This window comes from Monodelphis domestica, chromosome 8 (assembly GCF_027887165.1).
Source record: "Monodelphis domestica isolate mMonDom1 chromosome 8, mMonDom1.pri, whole genome shotgun sequence".
Classification (NCBI taxonomy): domain Eukaryota; kingdom Metazoa; phylum Chordata; class Mammalia; order Didelphimorphia; family Didelphidae; genus Monodelphis; species Monodelphis domestica.
In genome coordinates, this window is record NC_077234.1 from 91,109,167 (window position 1) to 91,130,920 (window position 21,754).

Sequence of the window (21,754 nt, forward strand, 5' to 3'; positions counted from 1 at the left end):
CTGATCTGGGACCCTGCCCTGCTTTTGGAGTTCTAGCTCTGAGGTTTGTTTCTGAGCTTGCTCTTTTCTTCACACACTGAATAGAGTCTGCCAGCCTCTGTTCTTTATTTTGGGTATGGGCTACCTCCTTAGTCTAACCTCTATACATGACGCACTGGGTGCCCTGTTACTGTCATGGTGTCCTGTTTTGAGTCTGGGACTTCTTCTACCAGGGTGTACAACCTCTCCTAGCCAGACTTAGTTCTCAGGGTCCATTGACCTCTCTATGCTGACTAGGACTGGAAAAGTGACTCATTGACTTTTCCTTGAATTTTCCCATCTGGATTTGGTGGATTGTGTTTTATGGATCTGTTTGGATGAGTTTTGAGGTAGAGGGAAAGCTGTTTTTGCTACTTTTTTCATCTTACTTTACCTTATTCTTACTTTTCCACTGTAGTTTGCTGCTACCGTAGTCATTGCCTTTGAATGTACATTTCCCTGTTTATTTCTTTATTTGATAGTAAAAATCAGAGGATCATTGAACAAAGTTATCTGATTGTATTTTTCATGGAAGCTTGTATTATGAGAACATTTGCATAGGAGACACTTTGAGAACCTTTGAAGCTGTGTTTTATTCTGCTGAGTCAAATGCTTTTAAAAATAATCAACAAATAAGGATTATGTCTACCATATGGCACTGTAGTATAATGCTTTGTTATTGTTGGAGTGTCTAATTGACAATACTATATAATCGCTTACATTATCTTTTCAGTGATGGAATTTCCATAGTGATAATGGTGCATTGTCAAAAGGCTGGAATTTGTTAATAATTTGAAAAAATTAAAAGCAAAGTTTTTATGCTGTCTAGTAAATATTTTAGTTTGCATTTCAAAATCTTCGTAAAGAAATAAGTAGAGAAATTCTATGATGATCTTGCCCTCTGTTTTCAGTAAATTCAGAGTAAATATGGGCTTTAGATGAACAAATGACAGGCCAAAGACTTATCAGTAACTTAGAAGCCTAATGAATAAATACAATCTTTAAGATGAGAATCAGAAGGCATAGACATGGAGAGGGCCAAACAATATTTTTAAACTGAAATTTGCTACTTTTAATGTAGAAAAAATGACTTATTGATGCGAGTCTTTTCAGAATCTCTACTTTCCATAAAAAGGTATAAAAACAATCTCTTTAATAAATAAATTAATAATAAATAAATTATTATTGACACTGAAAAATAGGAAGTGGATAAAAAATAAAGACCTATTTTGATTGTTTCCTTTTGCTAAGGAAGTTTCACTGATGTAAAACATTTACCATATTTTGGTAAGAAAGAGCTGAGAAGTCGCCTTTTCTAGCACACATTTAATCTCTTTGTTTTGTGAACAGATATAGAAGTCAAATGCCACACTATTTTAGAACCTTTTAAATATCAAAGGAGAAAATGAGCCAACTGGCAGCTTAAAATGAGACCCTGCTAAACCAGATTATGCTGAGAGCACAACAGATTTGCCTACTTTTCATTAGCAATGTTTTCATTGGCAGATACCAGATTTGGAGTGAGAATTTTTATTTTTAAACAACATTGTGATTTTACTAATCATTTATTCTTTTTTGAGAGATGCTGAAAATTGATTCCTGTTTGCTTTATTTTTTTAAATTTATTTTTAATTAAAAAAAATTTTTTTTGTTTACTTTAAAAATTTTGTCACTTCCAATGTGGATTTCTTTCTCTTTTCTCAAACTAGTCCAGCTAATTATTTCCTGAGTACTGTTTGATCTTCCTCATATATAGTACCTGAATATTGAGAAACTTAGTAGTGATGGTTATACTGATAATCATTGAAAAAATCATTATAAAACATGGCTGTTTTATAATATAAATATAAATATAATATAAATATAAAAAATAATATAAAAAAACCTCTTTTTGTGGTCTGTTGTCTTCTCTGTCTCATAGCTGATCATCATGCAATATTGCTGTTATTCCTGGCTCTGCTCACTTCACTTTAAATCAGTTCATATAAGTATAATCAAGGTGTTTTTTTGTTTTTAAATTTAAATCCTTATCTTCAGTCTTGGAATCCATACTGTGTATTGGTTCCAAAGCAGAAAGGCAGTAAGGGCTAGGCAATGGGGGTCAAGTGCCTTGCCCAGGGTCACCCATCTAGGAAGTATCTGAGGTCAAATTTGAACCCAGGACTTCCCATCTCTATGCCTGGCTCTCAATCCACTAAGCCAGCTGCCCTGATTTTTCTGAAACCATCTTGCTCATCATTTCTTATAGCACACTAGTACTCCATCACAGTCATATACCACAACTCATTCAGCTATTCCCTAATTGATGAGCATCCCCTCAATATCCAATTCTTTGCAACTACAAAAAGATTCTTTATAAATATTTCTGTACATTTAAGTCTTTCATCATTTCTCTGACTGCCAACACTCTAGTACAGGCCTTCATTACCTCCTGCTTGGACTATTGCAACAGTCTGCTAGTTGCCCTGCCTACCTCTAGTCTGTCTCCATAGCAGTCTGATCTTACATTCAGCCACCGAACTGTTTTTCCTAATGTGTAGGCCTGATCATGTCACATCTGCTACTTAGTAAATTTCAGTGGCTTCCTGTCACCTCTAGGATCAAATACAAAGTGCTCTGTTTGGCATTTAAGATCTATTCCTCCCCTGGGTCCTGTCCGTGCTTGTCTCCCCCCCACCCCCACCCCCACTAGCTTCCTGGCTGTTCCACTAACAAGATACTCCATCTCACAGTGCCAGGCATTTTCTCTGGTTGTCCCCTGTGCTTCGAATGCTCTTCATCATCATCTCTGGCTTCCTTAGTTTCCATGAATTCTAGGTTAAAATCTTACCTTCTCTAGGAAGCCTTTCCCAACCTCTCAGTTCCAGAACTGTGTTCAAGACAAGTGAGGACTTTGTGAAGTTACTAATAGAGCCTGTGAACTATCTGGCAGTCCATCAGTTATCACTTATATTGGCTCTGACTGGCCCACTATCTTTTTCATTGTATATTTCCTCAAGGCATTTTATGTGGCTTCTTTTGCAGAATTTGTTTTTATAATGTGCTTCAGCCTACATGTGCTCATCTTGCACCTCTCTCCATTGCTCATATATCAAAACAACTATAGTTTTCCAAAATGCTTTAGTGGGCAGTATATCAAAGTTGCCTTCAGACAGCTGTGCAGACCTCTTTGAAGAGTTGCTAACTTGCCTCTCTTTTTAAAATTTATTTTTATTTTTTATTTTATTTTTTAACTTGCTTCTCTTAATTTTTTATTCATGTCTTGACCCCCAGTTGGGTTCTCTAGTCTCTAAGCTGTCCATGTTCTCATCAGCTCTCATGGATTCAATAGCACTGAGCATGTAAGTGCTTCTTGATTGGACATCTTTATGTAGATGGCTCCCAGATTGGTGTATTTAGCCTTAGTTTCTCACTTTCTTAAATTCCAGCCCTGCTTTATCAACTAACTGCTTATTGAACACTTCAGACTAGATGTCTACTTAGGTCCTTCCAGAATAGTATTTACCATCTCTACACCCAGGCCCTCTTCTCTGTTTCTATCAAAGATGCTGCCACATACTTGGAATCCTCCTCATCTTCTCTCTCCAACACCTCGTCTCCAGTCAGTTGTTTGTTATGTTTTCTCAGTTCTATTTTTGCAACATCCCTTGGATCCATGCCCTTCTCTTTGCTTGGGTGGCTACTGCTCTGGTTTAAGCTTATCCTTGGCCTCCTTAGGTTAGGTCTCATTTCTCTCCTCATTGTATCGAGATCAACCTCCACACTGCTACCAAAGAGAAACTCCTGAAGTACAGGTTGGGTTTTTGCTCAGTGAGCCATAATCCAGAGTTCAATCCAGCCTGGCTTCAGCCAGCCTTTTATATTTTACATTACTTTCCTGCACATGTACTTCCATCGAACCTGGTTATTTAGGTTACACACTCCTCATTTTCTTCCTCTATGCCTTCTATTTATTTAAAAACTCTCATCTATCTTAGAATCAATACTGCATATTGGTTCTAAGGCAGAAGAGCAGTAAGGACTAGGCAATAGGGATTAAGTGATGTGTCTAGGGTCACACAGGTAGGAAGTGTCTGAGGGCAGAATTGAACCCAAGACCTTCTGTCTCTAGGCCTGGCGCTCAATTCATTGAGTCATCTAGTTGCCTTGTCCTTTGTGCCTTTTTAACAGTGTGTCCCTAATGGCTAGAATTTACTTATTCCTTACAGCTGCCTTGGTAGCAAACATAAATAATTCCCTTCAAGGTTCATCTCCTATCACTTCCTATCCTAGAAGCCTGTCCCCTTCAGAAAGAACTTTATTTTGTATCTGTTTTTTGCCTTGTATTATCTGTGTGCTTATGTTTCCCACTGTCTCATGAATGTAAGCTGCTTGTGTCCTCTGTTTCCTAGGTGTCCAACTGCATTGTCCATTGCACAGTACTTGGCCCACACACATAAAAAAGGCACTTAAATGCTTGAATTGAATTGCATTGAATGACTACCTAATGTGGAGCAGTGGTGTCAGCTTCCACAGCAGCGGGTAACTAACTGTATGGGATCTCTAACTGTATGGGATCTTGAGTTTTGAGAGGTGGGGTAGGGAGTTATGTCACAGCTCCTGGCTGAGAAAAAAGTGATGGCCTCATCTCTTGGGCCAGGGTGGGGTGGGGTGGTATGGGATGTCGAACTTGTATTTGATGCCAGTTGTGTAGTCAAGGCAAATGATAAAGCCTCCATAGATCCTTAGAACCTCTCTTTTTGTAGTATAAGCAAGCTTTTAGGCTTCTGGGACCTCAAAGACTAGAAACTAAATCTCCCTATTCCTTTGTTGTCTTGAGGCTAAATTTAGGGAATAGAACTAGTTTGTTTACATTTCAGTGAAGAATAGGGTTAGCCAGAGGATATAGATTTTTAAAAAATACCCCTTGCCTTCTGCCTTAGAATCTATATAAGTATTAGTTCCAAGACATAAGAAGTCACACAGTAGGAAGGATCTGAGGCCAGATTTGAACCAAAATCCTCCCAACTCCAGTCCTAGCATTCTATCCCCTGAACCACCTGCTGCCTCAGAAATAGGCTTTGAACAATTTTTGTAACTTTAACTTGCTACTTTAAATTCCTGCTTCCTTGTTTTGTGAGCAGTGTAAAAATCCTGTTGATTATTGGGAGGGGTGGAGAAGTCAGGAATCTGTCTTCCATTTCCATGTGAACCTCAGGAGAAGAATTAATCAGGAGGATAATGGCAGTGAACCAAGGAGCAGTTGTGACACTAGAGTCCTGTAGGAGGGAAGAAAGTGCAGCATGGGGAGCCTGGTCCAGGATTAAGAAGTGTTGCAGGAAGCAAATACTGATTGACAGAGGAATCTGTCCTTCTGAGAATGCTGCAATTTTTTTTTCTCCAGTGAGGGGGGGTTATTTATGGTGTAAGGCCTAGAGATAAGAGCTAGTATAAAGGAAGAGGCACACACCGATTGTTAGAATATATTCTGAGTAGTAAAAATTCTATAGTAGTTCATATTCTATAATTCATATTTTGCTCATTGTTTAATCTCTTTGGTCAGAATTCAGACAATTTATACCTCATTAAATAAGAGGGAAATGAGAATTTGATAATGATAACCAATATTGATAGCAAAGAAGGGGAGAGAAAAACTATAAAAAAGTAAAAAAACAGCAATCTGCATTAATTTGCTTTAGCCTAGGAATACACAACTTTTGAATACTTAGATTCCAAAGGGAACACAATATGATACAATGTACAGCTACATAGTATTAGTGATAGAGTGCCAGGCCTGGACTCATCTTTCAGAATTCAAATCTGATCTCAAACACTTGATGTGTGGCCCTGGTTAAGTCATTTAACCTTGTTTACTTCATTATCCTCATCTATAAAAATGAGTTGAAGGATATAACAAACCACTCTAGTATCTTTGCCATGAAAAGCCCCAAAGGTTTTTTTTTTAAGAGTTCACAACTGAAATGACCAGACAACAACAAAAATAATGGGTAATTGGTATCCATGATTATACTCCTAAATAATTAAGGAGTTATAGTTAGTGTTTTTGAATAAGGCAAGGAAAAATATGTATTTTATAATGAATGTTAGAAAAATTTCTGTCCAAAATAAAATTTAAATTAAATTAAAAAAAATTTTTTTAAACTGAGTTAAGTAAAATAAAAAAAAAATTGTTTTTTAGAATTAGTAAGCTATACTTGTCCAGGAAATTCACTCATACAGAATGACCCATTCCCATATAGGTTCTGGATATTTGAAGTTTTGTGGTGGTTTCATTTTAAATTCCACATGGTGAATTTTCTTTTACATCCCAAACTTTTAAATACTGAAAAAAATGAGCATTCCTATGCAAAAAGAGAATTGTGTATAAAAAAGGGTCTGTTCTATACCGCTTGTTTTAAAAAAAAAAAGCATTAAGGTCAACCTGTTATTTTCAAAAATGTCCTGTTTTGTCTTTCTGTTCTTTTCTATGGACTTCCAAAGAGTTTTAAATGGTTCTCTCTTTTTTTGGGGGGATGGGTATCATCAAGCTTCCCTTCAACCCTCAAGCCCTAATGAAAAACAAGGGGGAGGCGGGACTTAAATAAGACAAATGTGTCCCAAAATGTATGGTTGCACTTTAAATCTGTCACTTCTCTGTCAGGAGGCTGATAAACTTTGCCTCATCATAGATCCTTTGGAGATGCAGTTGGCTTTGATTAGAGTTATTAAATCTTGCAGAATTGTTTTTCTTTATAATGCTTTTATCATAAGAATTTTTCTCACTCTGTGTCATTTCTTAAGGCCTAGAATTCTTTGAAATTATCTCTTTATCATTTCTTTCTTTTTTTTTAAACCCCTACCTTCGGTCTTGGAATTAATACTGTGTATTGGTTCCAAGGCAGAAGAGTGGTAAAGGACTAGGCAATGGGGGTCAAGTGACTTGCCCAGGGTCACACAGCCGGGAGGTGTCTGAGGCCAGATTTGAACCTAGGACCTCCCGTCTCTAGGCCTGGCTCTCAATCCACTGAGTTATCCAGCTTCCCCCTCTTTATCGTTTCTTATAATGTGGTACAATTTCATTCTTTTTATTTGCCACAGTTTGTTCACCCATTCTCCAATTCATGAATATCACTTTAGTTTATAGTTGTTTGCTTTTCTTTATTTCCTTTTAATCCTCCCTTTGGGAGTTGTGCTTGTGAAACTTCCTTCTCCAATATTATTTTCCTATCCCTTCTTGTTTCCTTGTGGAGTTTGATGTATTTTTCTATACAAGACTCCTTGTGCTTATGTGGCTGTTAATAATCATTTATTAAGTGCATTCTATTTATCTGGCACTGTGCTCAGTTCTTCATATACAAAGAAAGGATCTGTGATCTTATGGGTCTGAACAATTCATCCTGATACACATCACACAGCCCCTTGATGCCTACACATCTCAAGTCATTCTTGACTATGTCCCCTTGTATATTTTACTGAGAAAGTCCATCTCTCTTAGTGAATATCTTTCTAGGGGAGAACTCAGATTGTTCATCCATGTCACTGGTCTTCTAAATGCTGCATAATCCACCAATAAAAAATAAGCCCTCATTTCAACTGCAGCTATGTTAATGCTCAATATTCATATCTCCAAATCATTAGAATAGATCCATTCTGTCACTAGTAAATCAATGAGCAAACATTTATTAAGTGCTACTCTGTGCCTGACACTTAGGTACAGAAAATGCAGATACATAAGTGAGACAGTCCTTGCCCTCAAGGAATTTGCATTCATTCCAGTCAATCAGTAAGCATCTATAATATGCTAGGTCAGTGATGGTGAACCTTTTAGAGATGGTCTACTGTGCCCTGCCCCAAAGACAGCATGGCACCTCCTCCCCCCAAGTGCTGGTCATCCCCACCCCCACTGGGGAAGGAGGAAGCACTCCTATTGGACTGCTTGGCAGAGGGGTGGGTGAAGTAAAAAAAACTGTCCTTAATGCAGGTGAAGAGGGGGAGGGGAGTGGCCCTAGTGCTCTGCTCCACTTCTGCTTTGCTGCATATGAGCTGCCCACCTTATCCCCTGTGTGTTCCCATTGGGCTGTTAAGCAGAGGGGCAAGGGATGTGAAAAAAATGTAGTCAGGTGTGGTGGAGAGGGGGAGGGGAGCAGCTCCTCCTGAGCCACTCCTCCCCAGTAAGTCCCTCTGCCTTTCTAGTAACTAAGTCTGGTGGGGGGGATGGTGGTGCCCACAGAGAGTCTTCTGTATGCCATAGGTTTGCCATCATGGTACTAGGTACTTTGCTAAGTGCTGGGGATCTAAAAAGAAGCAAAATACAAATCTTAAGGATCTTATTATGCACTGGGGGGAGATAACAAGCAAACAAATACTCAAAAATTACATGCAAGATAAAAAATGAATGCCAAATGGGGGAAGTCATTTAGAATTGAGAGATTTGGAATGGCTTCCTTAAGCCAGTTGAAGCTGAGAGAGAAGATTCCAGAGATGGGAACAGCCGGGCAAAATATCTGGAGTAGAGATGAAGTATCTTGTTTGAGGAATAGCAAAGGAGACCAGTGTTACTGATTGAGGGTGTAAGAGAAGATGGAGGTGAATGATGTAAGAAGACTGGGCAAAGGCACCACTCCCCAAATTCCCCTTATTATAAAGATCTTTGAATGATAGAAGAATTTTGTATTTGATTCTGGAGGTGGTAGGGAACCACCTAGTTTATTGAGTATGAGGATGACATGGTTGCGCGAGTGTGTGTGTGTGTGTGTGTGTGTGTGTCCTTTTCTGGTTCAAATAAGAATGATCCTGCTCTTTACCCTTTTCTTCATGTTTGTATAGTCTTCTTGAATTCTAATAGTGATAAGTGATGAGTTTCACTTCTTTTTGCTTTCTACAGTAAGGTATTCCCTTTACCCTCCTTTTTTCCTTAGAACAGAACCAATTCATTCCCAAACAATTAATCAATCAATTAATTAATTAATTAATTCCCTCAATAACCTTAAGACATTCAGGATATGGAGGGACACTTGTTTCTTCTCCTTGTATTAGAATACTGGTCCTTCCTTTGTCATTCTGCAGCCTTTAAAATTGCTCCCATAAACTTACCCTAATAGGTTTTCTTGATTCCTATGTTTTTCTTTCATAATTCCTACTCGGCTTTCGGCTTTTTATCAGGAGCACTCGAAAGTTCTTTTCCATTAAAGATTCATTTCTTCTCCTGCTTTCCCCCCCTCCCCCCATTATATTCATCAGTGCAGGGAAAGATATCTTGAATAATCTTACAAAACCCAAACCCCCAAACATATACCCAAATAAACAAGCTATAATCATGTTTTCATCTGTATTCCTATTCCAATAGTTCTTTTTCTGGAAGTGGATAGCATTCTTTTTCATAAGTCCCTCAGAATTATTCTGGATCATTGTATTTGCTGTTAGTAGCAAAGTCTTATCACGTTTGCTTATTCTATAATATTTTGGTTATTGTGTATAATGCTCTCCTGGTTCTGCTTATTTCACTTTGTATCAGTTCATATAGGTCTTTAGCTCTTACTGATTTTTATTTTAATATTTTTTTCAGTCTCATGAATCATTGAATTTTGGACTTTTTTGAAGTATTCTAGTTTTTATGGAGTTCGTTACTTGTCAAGTTTGCCACTTTTTGTTATAATCTGTTTTCTCCTAATGTTCTCCTCCAGAAATTTTATTTCGGGGGGGGGGGTCGGTCTTCTGCTTTACTTTCTAGGTCTTTCCTCACATAGTAGAAAATCCACTTTTCCTTCTACTAGTCTCTTCTTACAGTTGCTATGAAGTCAATTCTCTTCTAGATGGGGTTTTTGGATATATTTCTATTATAATTCTTTTTTTTTAAACCCTTACCTTCTCTTGGTATCAATTCTAAGACAGAAGACTGGCAATCAGGGTTAAGTGATCAACATATTGACCATGTCTGAAAATGTATGTCTCATTCTGCATTTAGAATTTCCATCTCTCTTGAGAGGTGGGAGGTATAAAGTCATGTAAACTAAACATTAAGCCATGGTTACATGTTTTATTAAATTGTAATTGGTTATTGTACTGATCAGAGTTTTGAAATCTTAAATGAATGAAAAAGCATGATAGGTCCATGTTGTCAAGAAGTTTCCGTATCAGCAAAGAAATGTTAGTAGGCGTTGTTGTCTTGCATTTGGAAAAATTTCAGTATATTAAACTGACTGGAAAGAAAATGTTATATCATAAAAGTTTATTAAACAACAAATGAAACCAGAGGTCCTTAATATGTTGTAATATATTTTTGGTTGTAACTTAGAGAAAATTATTTGAACATTGGAAAACCAAATTGGTAGAGTTGAGTGATAGCCAGGAGTAGACTACATCTTGTAATTTTAAAGCTTTAGGACCAACAAGTTGGATCATCCAAGAAACAGATGAGAAAATTTATTAATCAAAACTTTTTAAAAAACATATTAGTTTTTTTAGTTTACATGACCCATTGATGTCTGCCTTTATTATAGTTAGCATTGACCACAAAAATCTGGCTGTAATGTCTTATCATGGTATGGAGGTGTTCCTGAATTCTCAAAGGCTAAACCAGGAGAGAATAAGCCCTAGGAAATTCTACCATGTTAGAAAGGAATATAACCCTGGGAACTTAAGTTTGTTTTCCAATGTCTAGCAAATCTTAGAGATGCATCTCACCAACAGATTGACTGACTGGTCATGAAATTTATTTGGCCACAGCAACACATAAAGCAAAGAAAAGACAAAAAATGGCTCCTGTCTGATCCTCTACTTCTGCAGTGTTGGTGACAGATCTAAGAATCACAGTTTTTAGACCGTCAATCTTTAATTTGTTCCTTGAACAGTGATCAACAACTAGACATATTACTAAAGGAGCTAAATCATTCTTATTATTAATTGGACATTCTTAACTATACATGAAACCAGACCAAAGAAGGCAGTTGCAGTATGGCTCATAGATACTCTTTTGGTAGACAAAGAAGTTGACAGAGTATGTTTTTATCATGAACCCAAAAGCTATAAGAAATATTTCATGGGATAGTCTTCAACTTACTGCAGTACTAGTGCTAAAACTACCATAAAAATAATTGCATCATACGTAAGAACACTGGTTACTGAGAATGAAGTGGTAGAGAGATTTTACAAAGAATTTGATAAGTCCTACCATATCAAAACAATATACACTATGATTCTGTTTTTTTCCCATGTCAATGGAGGAAAAATTGAAGATGGAGAAAAATATTTGAAAGTATATAATTCAGAAGAAAGAAATGAGACTTCAAAGGCTTGTAAACCATGCCTCTGTATCATCATCACTTTCTTAGAAAAAAAATTGGTAGGTGCTAATCATGGAAAGCATCACATAACGTCAAAAGAATGAACTTGACTACATTTTAGCAATATAGGAAAAGACTTATAATGGATGTGGGAGTTAACCCTAAATCAGCTATCTTGGACATGGCTCATTATAGAGTTAATATAAGAATTTCAGATAAATAAGAAAAAATCATTGAGATTTAATCCTAAATTATTTAAACAAGTGACTGAAAATAAGCAGAGTCCAAAGCACAATAAAGGGGCTTAATAAATGCTTGTTGACCGACTGTTGACAACATACATGTCATTAACATTAACTATGATAATTTCATCTAAGAGAGGGAGGATTCTCAGAGCAGTTTCAGCTTTCACTGCTACTAAGCTACCATTTTGGCTCTGCTCCCTCATCTAAGATGGGTCAAAATCTAGCCCTTCATTTTTTTTTTAATGAGGCCCTTCAGTTACGAATGGTTTTTACAACAAAACTTTATTTTAAAAAAGCAAAACCATTCTTACTTCTCTAAAATTAATGACAGAAAATAACAAAATTGTAAGGAAACCAAAAAAGTATGGTACTTTAGCAGACATTTGACTCATTTTCCAAATAGATGACTACTAAAGACAATACTAAACAAGAATATGTGTCTATAAAAATCTTGCTTAGAAAGATGATGTTTATTTCATAAAACAGAGAAGTCAAAAGAAAGCAATCAAAAGAATGATTGGCAAGATAACTCCCAGTTAAGCAAAATCATCTCAGATATAGTCAAGGATGAAAATTGAAAGAGGACTACAAATAGAAGAAAAATGGAGAATATTTGTGAAAAATGGAAAATTGTTTGCAAAAAAAATGCACACTTGGAATCTGATATAGTACTTAAGTTGCTTGCAAAAGAAGGAGAAATGGCACGAATGAGATAAAAATGGGAAAAGCAGCCAGATTTCATTGGGTAATTATGTTTTAAAATATTATTGAATGTTTAAAAAATTCATGTCAATTTCTAAGCAATATTTTTACATATTAGTAACTATAAGTAAAGCATAGAACTTTAAAAATATGTTCAAAGTAAAATTATATCATCACTCAGCTTGATAGATTTACTAATGATTCTTACATAATGGTTAGAAAATTCAGGGAAAAGAATCCTCTTTGTTGTGAAGGATTATTATTTGTTAGCTTAAATAACAGTATAAATTCATGAGATCTGTAATATTCTAAGGATGGACCCTGCTAGGAAATTTAAGGCTACACATATTCCTGTGAAATTCAAATGTATTTCTTGTTACTCTCCATAATTTAATCCGATATATTTGAAGAGATCTTTATTTGGTTGATTATAATTCATTACTGTAGGTTTAAAATAGAACTTTTGTCTTGTGACGTAATACAAAGACTACTATTTTACCTTCTACTATAGTAAGTGGATTGGAGTACAATTAGAATAGAGGTCCGGAGTGCAGGTTTTCTGGCAAGACCTATAGGATTAAGATGGCATCAGAAATTATGACCATGCAGCTAGGTGGTGCAGAATAGAGTGTGGGGTCCTCAGATATTTAATATCTGTGTGACCCTGGGCAAGTCATTTAAGCCAATTTACCTTTATTTCCTCATCTGTTAAATGAGCTGGAGAAGGAAATGGCAGACCACTTTTGGATCTTTGCCAAGAAGACTCCAAATGGGGCTGTAAAAAGTTGGATATGATTGAAACATCTGAATAAAAGAATTTATAACTAAGTAGACAAGCTGAAGCCAGAGATATTACATGAATTGAGTAGTAAAGGTCAGGAAAAGTAGTAGATTTGATAAACTGAATAAACACAGTGGAACCAGGATGATTTAATTATTGAAAGTCAGAGGAAAATAAACAAGTGTAAAAAATAAATCAGAAATAAAAAAAATTATGGAAGTTGAAGGACACAAGGTCTTCTTGCAGGAAACCAGATTGAACATGCCAAAGAAAATATGACCTTTTAACTAAGATAACCATTTGCAATTCCAGCAGCTTTTTTATTTTTTCTGACCATGCAGTAGCTAACTGATGAGTGTGGTTTAGAACTTGCAAATGAAAGTTAGTAAAAATACTTACAGAATAGTGAATGAGGAAGGGGACAGTAGATAATTCCTGTTTGATGATTCATAGAGTTTTATTTTATTGAGTAAGTTAGTTATTCTCTTAGTGTCCCAATGTTTCTATTCACAGAATGACAATGATACTGAATGAGGTGAGGTAAATGTTTTTAAAATTTGTAAAATGTATAATAAAAATGACAATACTACCCAAACTAATTTACTTATTCAGTATCATGCCAATCATACTAAGAATGGATTGCTTTATAAAGCTAAAAAAGAAATACCTTTCTGGATAAACAAAAGGTCAAGAATTTTACAGGGAAGTAATAAAAAAAAGGTACCAGATCTCAAACTGTACTGCAAAGTAATGATCATCAAAATAATGTGGTACTATTTAAGAAATACAGTCAGTGGAATAGGTCATGTATTCAACATAAAGAAGCAAATGTGTTTGATGAACCCAAAGACAGTAATCATTAGGACTAAAACACTGACGAAAAAAGAGAAACTGAGAACTCTGGTAAAAAAAAGTTAGACTAACATTTCAAACTATTTATTGTGGAAACCTCCAATAGTTATATGACTTGGGCATTAAGAGGGATATGGTAAATCAGAGGAGCAAGGAAGAACGGATTGAGAAGGATAGAGAGAAAATAAAATGGATAATTTTATTTACATAAAATTAAAACCATTGGTAGTACTATAAACTAGTCTAGCCATTCTACAAAATAATTTGAAAAGTTACTAAGATATGCATTCTCTTTGACTCATTGATATCACTACAAGGCCTATAGCCCCAAGAAATCAAAGAAAGGAAAAGGATGCATAAGTACAAAATATTTATAGTAGTTATTTTTGTAGAAACAAAGAATGAGAAACTAAGAGAGTGCCTATCATTTGGGGAATGACTGACCAAATTCCTGTATATGAATAAGAAATGATGAAGGGGATAGTTTCAGAGAAATTTTAGAAGACTTGGCTTAACTGATACATAATGAAACAAACATGATCAGGAGAACAATTTATACAATAACAATAACATTGTATAAGCAAATACCTTTTTGAAAGCTATAAGAATTCTGATCAACAAAATAACCATTCAAAATTCCAGAAGACTAATGATGAAGGATGCTTCCTCAGAGAGATGATGGACTAATGTGGAGAATGAGACACATTTTGGGGCTTGACCATCATGGGAAATTGTTTTGCTTGAACATGTATGTTTGTTACAAGGTTTTGTCCTCCCAATTTGTGTGATGGAAAAGACAATTTCATTGGAGAAAAAATGAAATTCACTTAAAAATGATTTAAAAAAATAATTTATTAAATGGTCAGCACTGAGAAATAACTTGCCATCAATCAGCAAGCATTTATTAATTGTCTACAATATTCCAGGTACTGGGAATACCAATACAAAAGTGAGGAAAGTATTGCCCTTAAGTGGCTTTACATTCTATTTGACAAAGCCCTGAATCATCTACCCATTAGGTCAAGTCCTATTAATCATTCCTTCCTACCTGCCTTCCTGCTTCCCTGGGAAATAAAATTTCATTAGTAGTAGAATGACTTTGTTTTTGATGAGATGCTAGTGAGGAATAATATTAAATAAAAAGTAGAATTTGTCATTATGAACATGAATTGTAAATCTTTCCATTACTCTTTGGGTGATCAATTTTTTCTCATGGAATGTTACATTATAATATTTTGTGTTTTGCAGTCCTATTGCATTGAACTTGGTGTGACAGTAGCAGATACACTTGCTGAGCATTCATCTATTTCCCCGTTTTAGGCCTTACTTGATTTGATCAAGGTCATCCAAGTAGTGAGAACAAAGGATCAAAGATGGATGATGCTTCATTGATTTATCCACAATGTTGAGTGATCTGGAGACGAGGTATCAAACACAGAACCATAATAATCTCCATTGCAGCTTGAACCAGATTAAAATATTATTGGATAATATTTAGTAATACAAGTAAAACTACAGTAGGACATAGATAATATTAACATTTGTGACTTTTCTAAGTCAATATGGTTTCTGGCTTACATTTTCTATTTGAGATTGACATCCATAATCTAGATGGCCCTAAGCCTGTTGGGTGGAGACCCTGTGGGAAACATAGATAAGGATCCCACAAGATGAGAAGCTGTGAGTAGATATTGCAACCACATTGATGGGATCATAAACCTGTCTCACACACTTTTGGACATTGAACTTTAGTCATTCACCCTGGTAATGTTAAACAGTATTTAAAAAATTATGTGTGTGTGTGTGTGTGTGTGTGTGTGTGTGTGTGTGTGTGTGTGTGTGTGTGTGTTCTGTACACACACATATAAACCTTTTTGGGGGAGGGGACAGTAAAAAGATTTTTAGCTTGGTTTCTACCATTTGATCTTCTTGGTGTTTTAAAAAAAGTTTTATATCCGTATTTTTAATACATACATACATACATGCATATGTCATTTCTCTCTTAAAAACCACAAATCAGACATGCCTGGGTGAGCAGTTGCTTCCCTTGAATGTGAAGTAACAAAAATATATTGTCAAGATAATAATCTGAACATTTTCTAAGTTTATCTTCCTAAGCTTTCAGGTTGAATACTGTAACTGAGAAGGTTACTTTTATCTACCGGCTGCCATTTTGCTGCAGTCAGCAAAAATTCAAAACACTGCAGCATGACAAGCAGGCAGGGGTTCATACTAACCAAGCAGTTCTGTGATCTAAGCTGTTTTTATTAAAGTCACACAAAAGCTACAACTTGTCTAATATAGTCTTTTAACTTTTGAATATAAGCATTTTGCTCCTCTTAAGGTTTATTGGTTTTATGTTGTTATCATGAAGTGGATGCCCACATTTAACTACAGTATATAGTTTTGTTCTTTTCTGAAATGTTTGTTAAATTTCTGAAGAAGCAATGAAAGGTAGGAGAATAAATATTTAAGTTTAAATGACTGAGTAATATGGTGGTCAGAATGTTGTTGTTAAAGAGAATAAAGAAAATAACATTTCTAATGAAATAGGGAATTTTCTTAGTAATTTGTATAGTGCTTTCCAATGAATACAAGAGACTCATTTCCTAAAAATGGCTCATTTTCTTCATGAAATGCAACATGATGAAGCTATTTTTCATAATTCTGTTTATTTCCTTCTTTTCATCTTGGGATTCATATTTTTATCTTCTTACTCTTACAAATAGATTGAATTCTTCCTATTTCTTTTATTGCATACCTATTCCATACTGGTAGATAACCTCAAAGCAGTTTCTCTTTGTGTAATGGATGTCACCATTTTGGCAGATTTTCTTTCCCAATCCTGTTTTATTTTTATTATTATTAAGGTTAATTGAGTATATGCAACCTGCCCTGGGTAGCTGGGGATCCATATAATTATGCTTGTCAGTGAGGAGAATGTGACCTCAGACTAAAAGTATTCTGTGGATAATTTGCATAGAAATAATAAGAATTGACTTCATTAAAATATATTAATAGTAACAAAACTATCCTTTGTTTCCTTATACTCCCCCATATTAGTGTTTTAGACTAAAGTTGACTCACCAGTATTTTTGAGACTGATTTCACATATATAAAAAAAGCTAAGAGTATTTTCCAGTACAGATTTTCTGCTTTGAGAAAGGTAATGGTTACTTTTCATTGAATACATGAAATAGAAAATGAGAAATTTATCTTAATTTTTTTTTTTTTTTTGGTAGGAAGCCAAGCCCTCTGCTGAGGATTTGGGGGAAAAGAAAGAAGGAGAATACATTAAACTCAAAGTCATTGGACAGGTGAGTACCATCATTTACCTAATCAGTCTGATAATGGCATTTCCTCTCCCTTTGTTTTATTCTTCTTAAACCTCTATACTTATGGAGATCTGCCATCTCTTTTGGCTTCCTTTTGCTTAGTAGAACTGGTTCTCTTGTCTTGAATTCTTTGCCTCTCTTCATATCACTCACCATTCATACTTTGCTGGGATTGGGACCCTGACTTATCCTGACCATCCATCACTTTTTTGCTCTTACTAGGGTGAGGGACTATTGAATGGAGCCTGAGGAGATCATATGCCATTCTGAGTGGGATTTTTACAGATTTGTTACCTAATCTCTTCTAGTCCTTTTATTATTCTCTGATTTAATGCTACATATACTCTTTTCTATATCTCTCTATATGCCATTCCCTTCATTTTAGTAGAGGACCCTTGGATTCTCTTCTATTGCTCTGTCCTGATTCTTCTCTTACCTCTTTGACTGCTGGCTCCTTATTCATATCTCATCCCCAGCTACTTCCCAGACGCTCTTGCCTAGGCCCCTTCCATTTTCTCGTATATACCTTTTCTTGGTGATCTTCTCTGCTGCCATTGGTGAAGTTATCATCTTTATGTAGATGACTTTCAAAGCTATATATTCAGCCTTAATCTCTTCTGAGTTCCACGTCTTTTAGAATTCCCTACCTGGATATTATGCAAGCAGCTCAAACTCGACATGTCTATACAGAACTCATTATCTTCTTTGCAATTGAAGGCATCATCATCTTTCCAGTCACTCAGGTTCATGGCCTTGAAATTACTTTTAACATATTCTCTCTCTTCCCATATCCATTTGGTTGCCAACTTTTGTCAGTTCTACCTTACAACATTTTTCTGTCCCCCGTTTTAAAAATTTATGTGATCACCAGCTTAGTTCAGCCCCGTATCACCTCTTGACTATATTATTACAACAGCTTCCCAATTGAACCTCCAGTTTCTGATCTTTACCTTTTCTAATTCATTGTTGACACATCTGCCAAAATAATCTTCCTAAAAATTTCATTGTTATTATCAGACCAAAAAAAAAAATTCAGAGGCTCCTAATGGCTTTTAGGTAATTCTATTGCTTGACATTTATAGTAGACAAAGAACTTATATTTTAGCTAACATCTAGAAACATAGAATGTTTTAGGTTTTCATTACTATATCAAAGTAGCAATGAATATTATTGTGCAGATAGATCTTTTCTTCCTTTCAATAATATTACAATACGTTCCTAGTAATGTGATCACTGGCTCAAATGGTATAAATCAGTACTAAAAATTATTCTTGCCTCCAGTAGTAGTAGAATTGCTTTCCTTTAGTTCACCAACATTGAACTTCAATTTTTTCCATTTAAACCCATTCACAAAGAGTAATTCCTTACATCAAGTACTTTTAAAAATTTGGCCCATCTTTTGATGAATATAAGGTAGTACAAGCTTTATTTTATTTACCATTTCTCCAAGAACTTGAACAATTTTCAAGAATTATCTGTTCGTATTCTTTTTTTAAACCACTTAATGATTAAGAGATTGATAGGATCCTAGAATTTAAAGTGGAAGGGACTTTGGAAATCCTTTAATAGAATTTCTTCAAATAATAGATGAAGAACAAGAGGTTCAGATATATTAAGGAACTTGTCTAAGGGGGCAGAGCCAGCTTTGAACCCTGGTCTTTCAAAGCTGGTTTTCTTTCTACTATACCATAGGATATTAGTCCTCTAAATTTTCATCAATTTTCTTATAATTTTGAATGCCAGATTTCTATTAGATATATTTGCCACAAAATCCCTTTCCCACCTCTTTAGAAAATATTTTGGTTATGTTTCTCTTTAATTGTATAAGCTCTCTTATATAGCCATTTGTCCATTTTTGTCTGGTAAATTTTTAACATTTGTTTGATATAACTTTCCTTCTCTCCAAAATTGGGATAAGTATATTCTTATTTCTTTTCTGCCATTTTTTTGTTTCTCTTTTTTATTAGCTCTTAGATCCAGTTGGAGTCAATTGAAATAGATCTATAAATTGTGATTCTAAATTTATTTTTTTTGCTCCGCTCTTAATTGATTTCTTTAGTGATATTTTCAGCTATTTGTTTCTCTAATGTTTTAACCATAGGTTTCTTTTGCTTGTTTTTTGAAGTTTTCTATTTGTTCCATTGACTTAATTTTTGTCTTGTACAGTACCAAAAGTTTTTTAAAGCTTTGAAGACAAAAACATTCTTTTTTAGCTTTCTTCTTAAATTTTGAGTTCCAAATTCTTTCCCTCCCATCCCTTCCCACCTATTGAGAAGACTGTCAAAATGATATCAAGTATGCATGTGAAATCATGCAAAACATTTTCATATTAGCCATAACACAAAAAAAGGCAAGAAAATTATACTTCTATTTGCACTTAGAGATTACCCATTTCCTCTTGAAATGGATGGCATTTTTTCATCATGAGTCCTTTGGAGTAGTGGAGTCTTTCACAGTTGATCATCATTACAATATTGTTCTTACTGTGCACAATGATCTCACAGTTCTCCCTTTACTTTGTATCAGTTCATATAGGTTTTGCCATGTTTTGCTGAAACCATACCTCTCATCATTTAAGCACAGTAGTATTCCATTATACTCATATGTTATAACTTATTCAGCTATTCCTTGATCATTGGGCATCCTCCTAATTTTTACTCCTTGCCTCCACAAAAAGAGCTTCTATAAATTTTGTACAAATACGACCTCTCACACCTTTTTAAAACACTCTTTTTGGGATACAGATTTAGTCATGGTATTGCTAGGTCAAAAGGTATGCACAGTTTTATAGCCATTTGGGAGTGGTTCCAAATTGTTTTCCAGAATGGTCCAGCCAGTTCACAACTCTGCCATGAGTTCATTAATATATCTATTTTTTTTTCTCATCAGCTCTAGCATTTATCATTTCTGAGAGGTATAAGGCAAGAACCAAATAGTTTTGATAATTTTTAATTTTGTTTTGCAATCTTATAATGTAATGCTTCTTTCCCTTCATCATCCATCTAATTTCTTCATGTTTTCCCCTTAATATTCTCTTAGATTCACCTTTTGGGAAGAGATTAGGATTTACACTGGGGTGTGTGTGTGTGTTGGGGGGTACAGGAGACAGGGTGGGGTGCAATTAGGAGCTGTCTTCTGTATCACCCCCCCAATACCCCCGCAATGTAAATCCTAATCTCTTGCTTTTGAAGCATTAGTAAAAAGATGTGCGATAATCATTTGGGGCCAAATAAAAGAAGTAACTTTTTTCTTTTCTGTTCTTAGGACAGCAGTGAAATTCACTTCAAGGTGAAAATGACAACACATCTCAAGAAACTCAAAGAATCATACTGTCAGAGACAGGTTTGTATAGTACACTTTCCTTTTATCAGAAAAAAAAAATTTAAATTCTTTGAAAAAGAATAAATATAGGAAAAATTGACTTGGGAAGTACACTAGCATCACCTTTACCATATTTGCTGGGATTTACTTGATGTACTTCATTTCCTGTTAAGAATTTGTAATAGTAGTGAAACCATTTTGAAATGTTAAGTGCTATACAAATAGTAGGTATTAAATCATAACCATTTAGCATTTTTCCATGCTAATTGGTTCATTGATGCATTTAAAACTAAAGATAATTTTATCCTTTCTGAATAGAATTTCTTAAGGTTTATAGATTGTAAAATCTAGTGTACACTATAAGTTTGTTATCCCTCTACAAAGTTCCAGGGATCACTGCTTAATGAATTATATAATGTTTTTTAGTGAAACTACTGGTATTAACAACTCTAGATGTTCTAGTGTCTGATGAAAATTTTGGTGCCCAGTACTCAGAAATACTAATATATCTTGTTGTTGGATCTGTAGCTGATTTCCATTTTTTTCTTTTCTTTTTTTTTATACCCATACCTTTCTTCTTGAAGTCAATACTGTGTATTGGCTCCAAGACAGAAGAGTGGTAAGGGCTAGGCAATGGGGGTCAAGTGACTTGCCCAGGATCACGCAGCTGAGAAGTGTCTGAGGTCAGATTTGAACCTAGGACCTCCCGTCTCTAGGCCTGACTCTCAATCCACTGAGCCACCCAGCTGCCCCCTGTAGTTGATTTCTTTAAAGTAGATTTTCTTTAGAAATGTTTTCAGAATTTATGGGAGACAAATGGACTTTGTAACTTTAATAAATAAAATCGTGGTTTAGATGGTTAGTGAGGATGACTCAATCAGTTAATTTGTAAAAGTTAAACTTTGCTGTTCTATATTATCTTTTTTTTTAAAAAACCTGTTCCTTCTGTCTGAGAATTGATGCAAATATTAGTTCTAAGGCAGAAGAGCAGTAAAGGCTCTAGGCAGCTGGGGTCAAGTGATTTGCCGAGGGTTACACAGCTAGAAAGTGAAGCTAAAGTTGAACCCATGTCCTTCTGACCTCAGAGTCTATCCACTGAAAATGCCCTATAAAGTTTTTTTTAAACCAGTCCCTAGAGTCAAAGGTGATAGCCGTTTAAAATGTCTACTATAATAAAGTTTTTAATCATCCACATCAACATGCAACAAATGACATTCTAATGAAACGTTTTCTTATTTG

General features: G+C 35.2%; 1 protein-coding gene across 2 annotated transcripts in view; it reads left to right on the forward strand.

Moving 5' to 3' along the window:
* Window positions 1-21,754, forward strand: part of SUMO1 (small ubiquitin like modifier 1) — a 90,519-nt gene that overhangs the window by 61,324 nt on the left and 7,441 nt on the right. For both annotated transcript variants that reach the window (XM_056808250.1, XM_007501916.3), the window contains exons 4-5: window positions 17,102-17,176; window positions 20,459-20,536. In XM_056808250.1, the coding sequence (XP_056664228.1) occupies window positions 17,102-17,176; window positions 20,459-20,536 (153 nt within the window). The remainder of the gene's footprint in view (window positions 1-17,101; window positions 17,177-20,458; window positions 20,537-21,754) is intronic.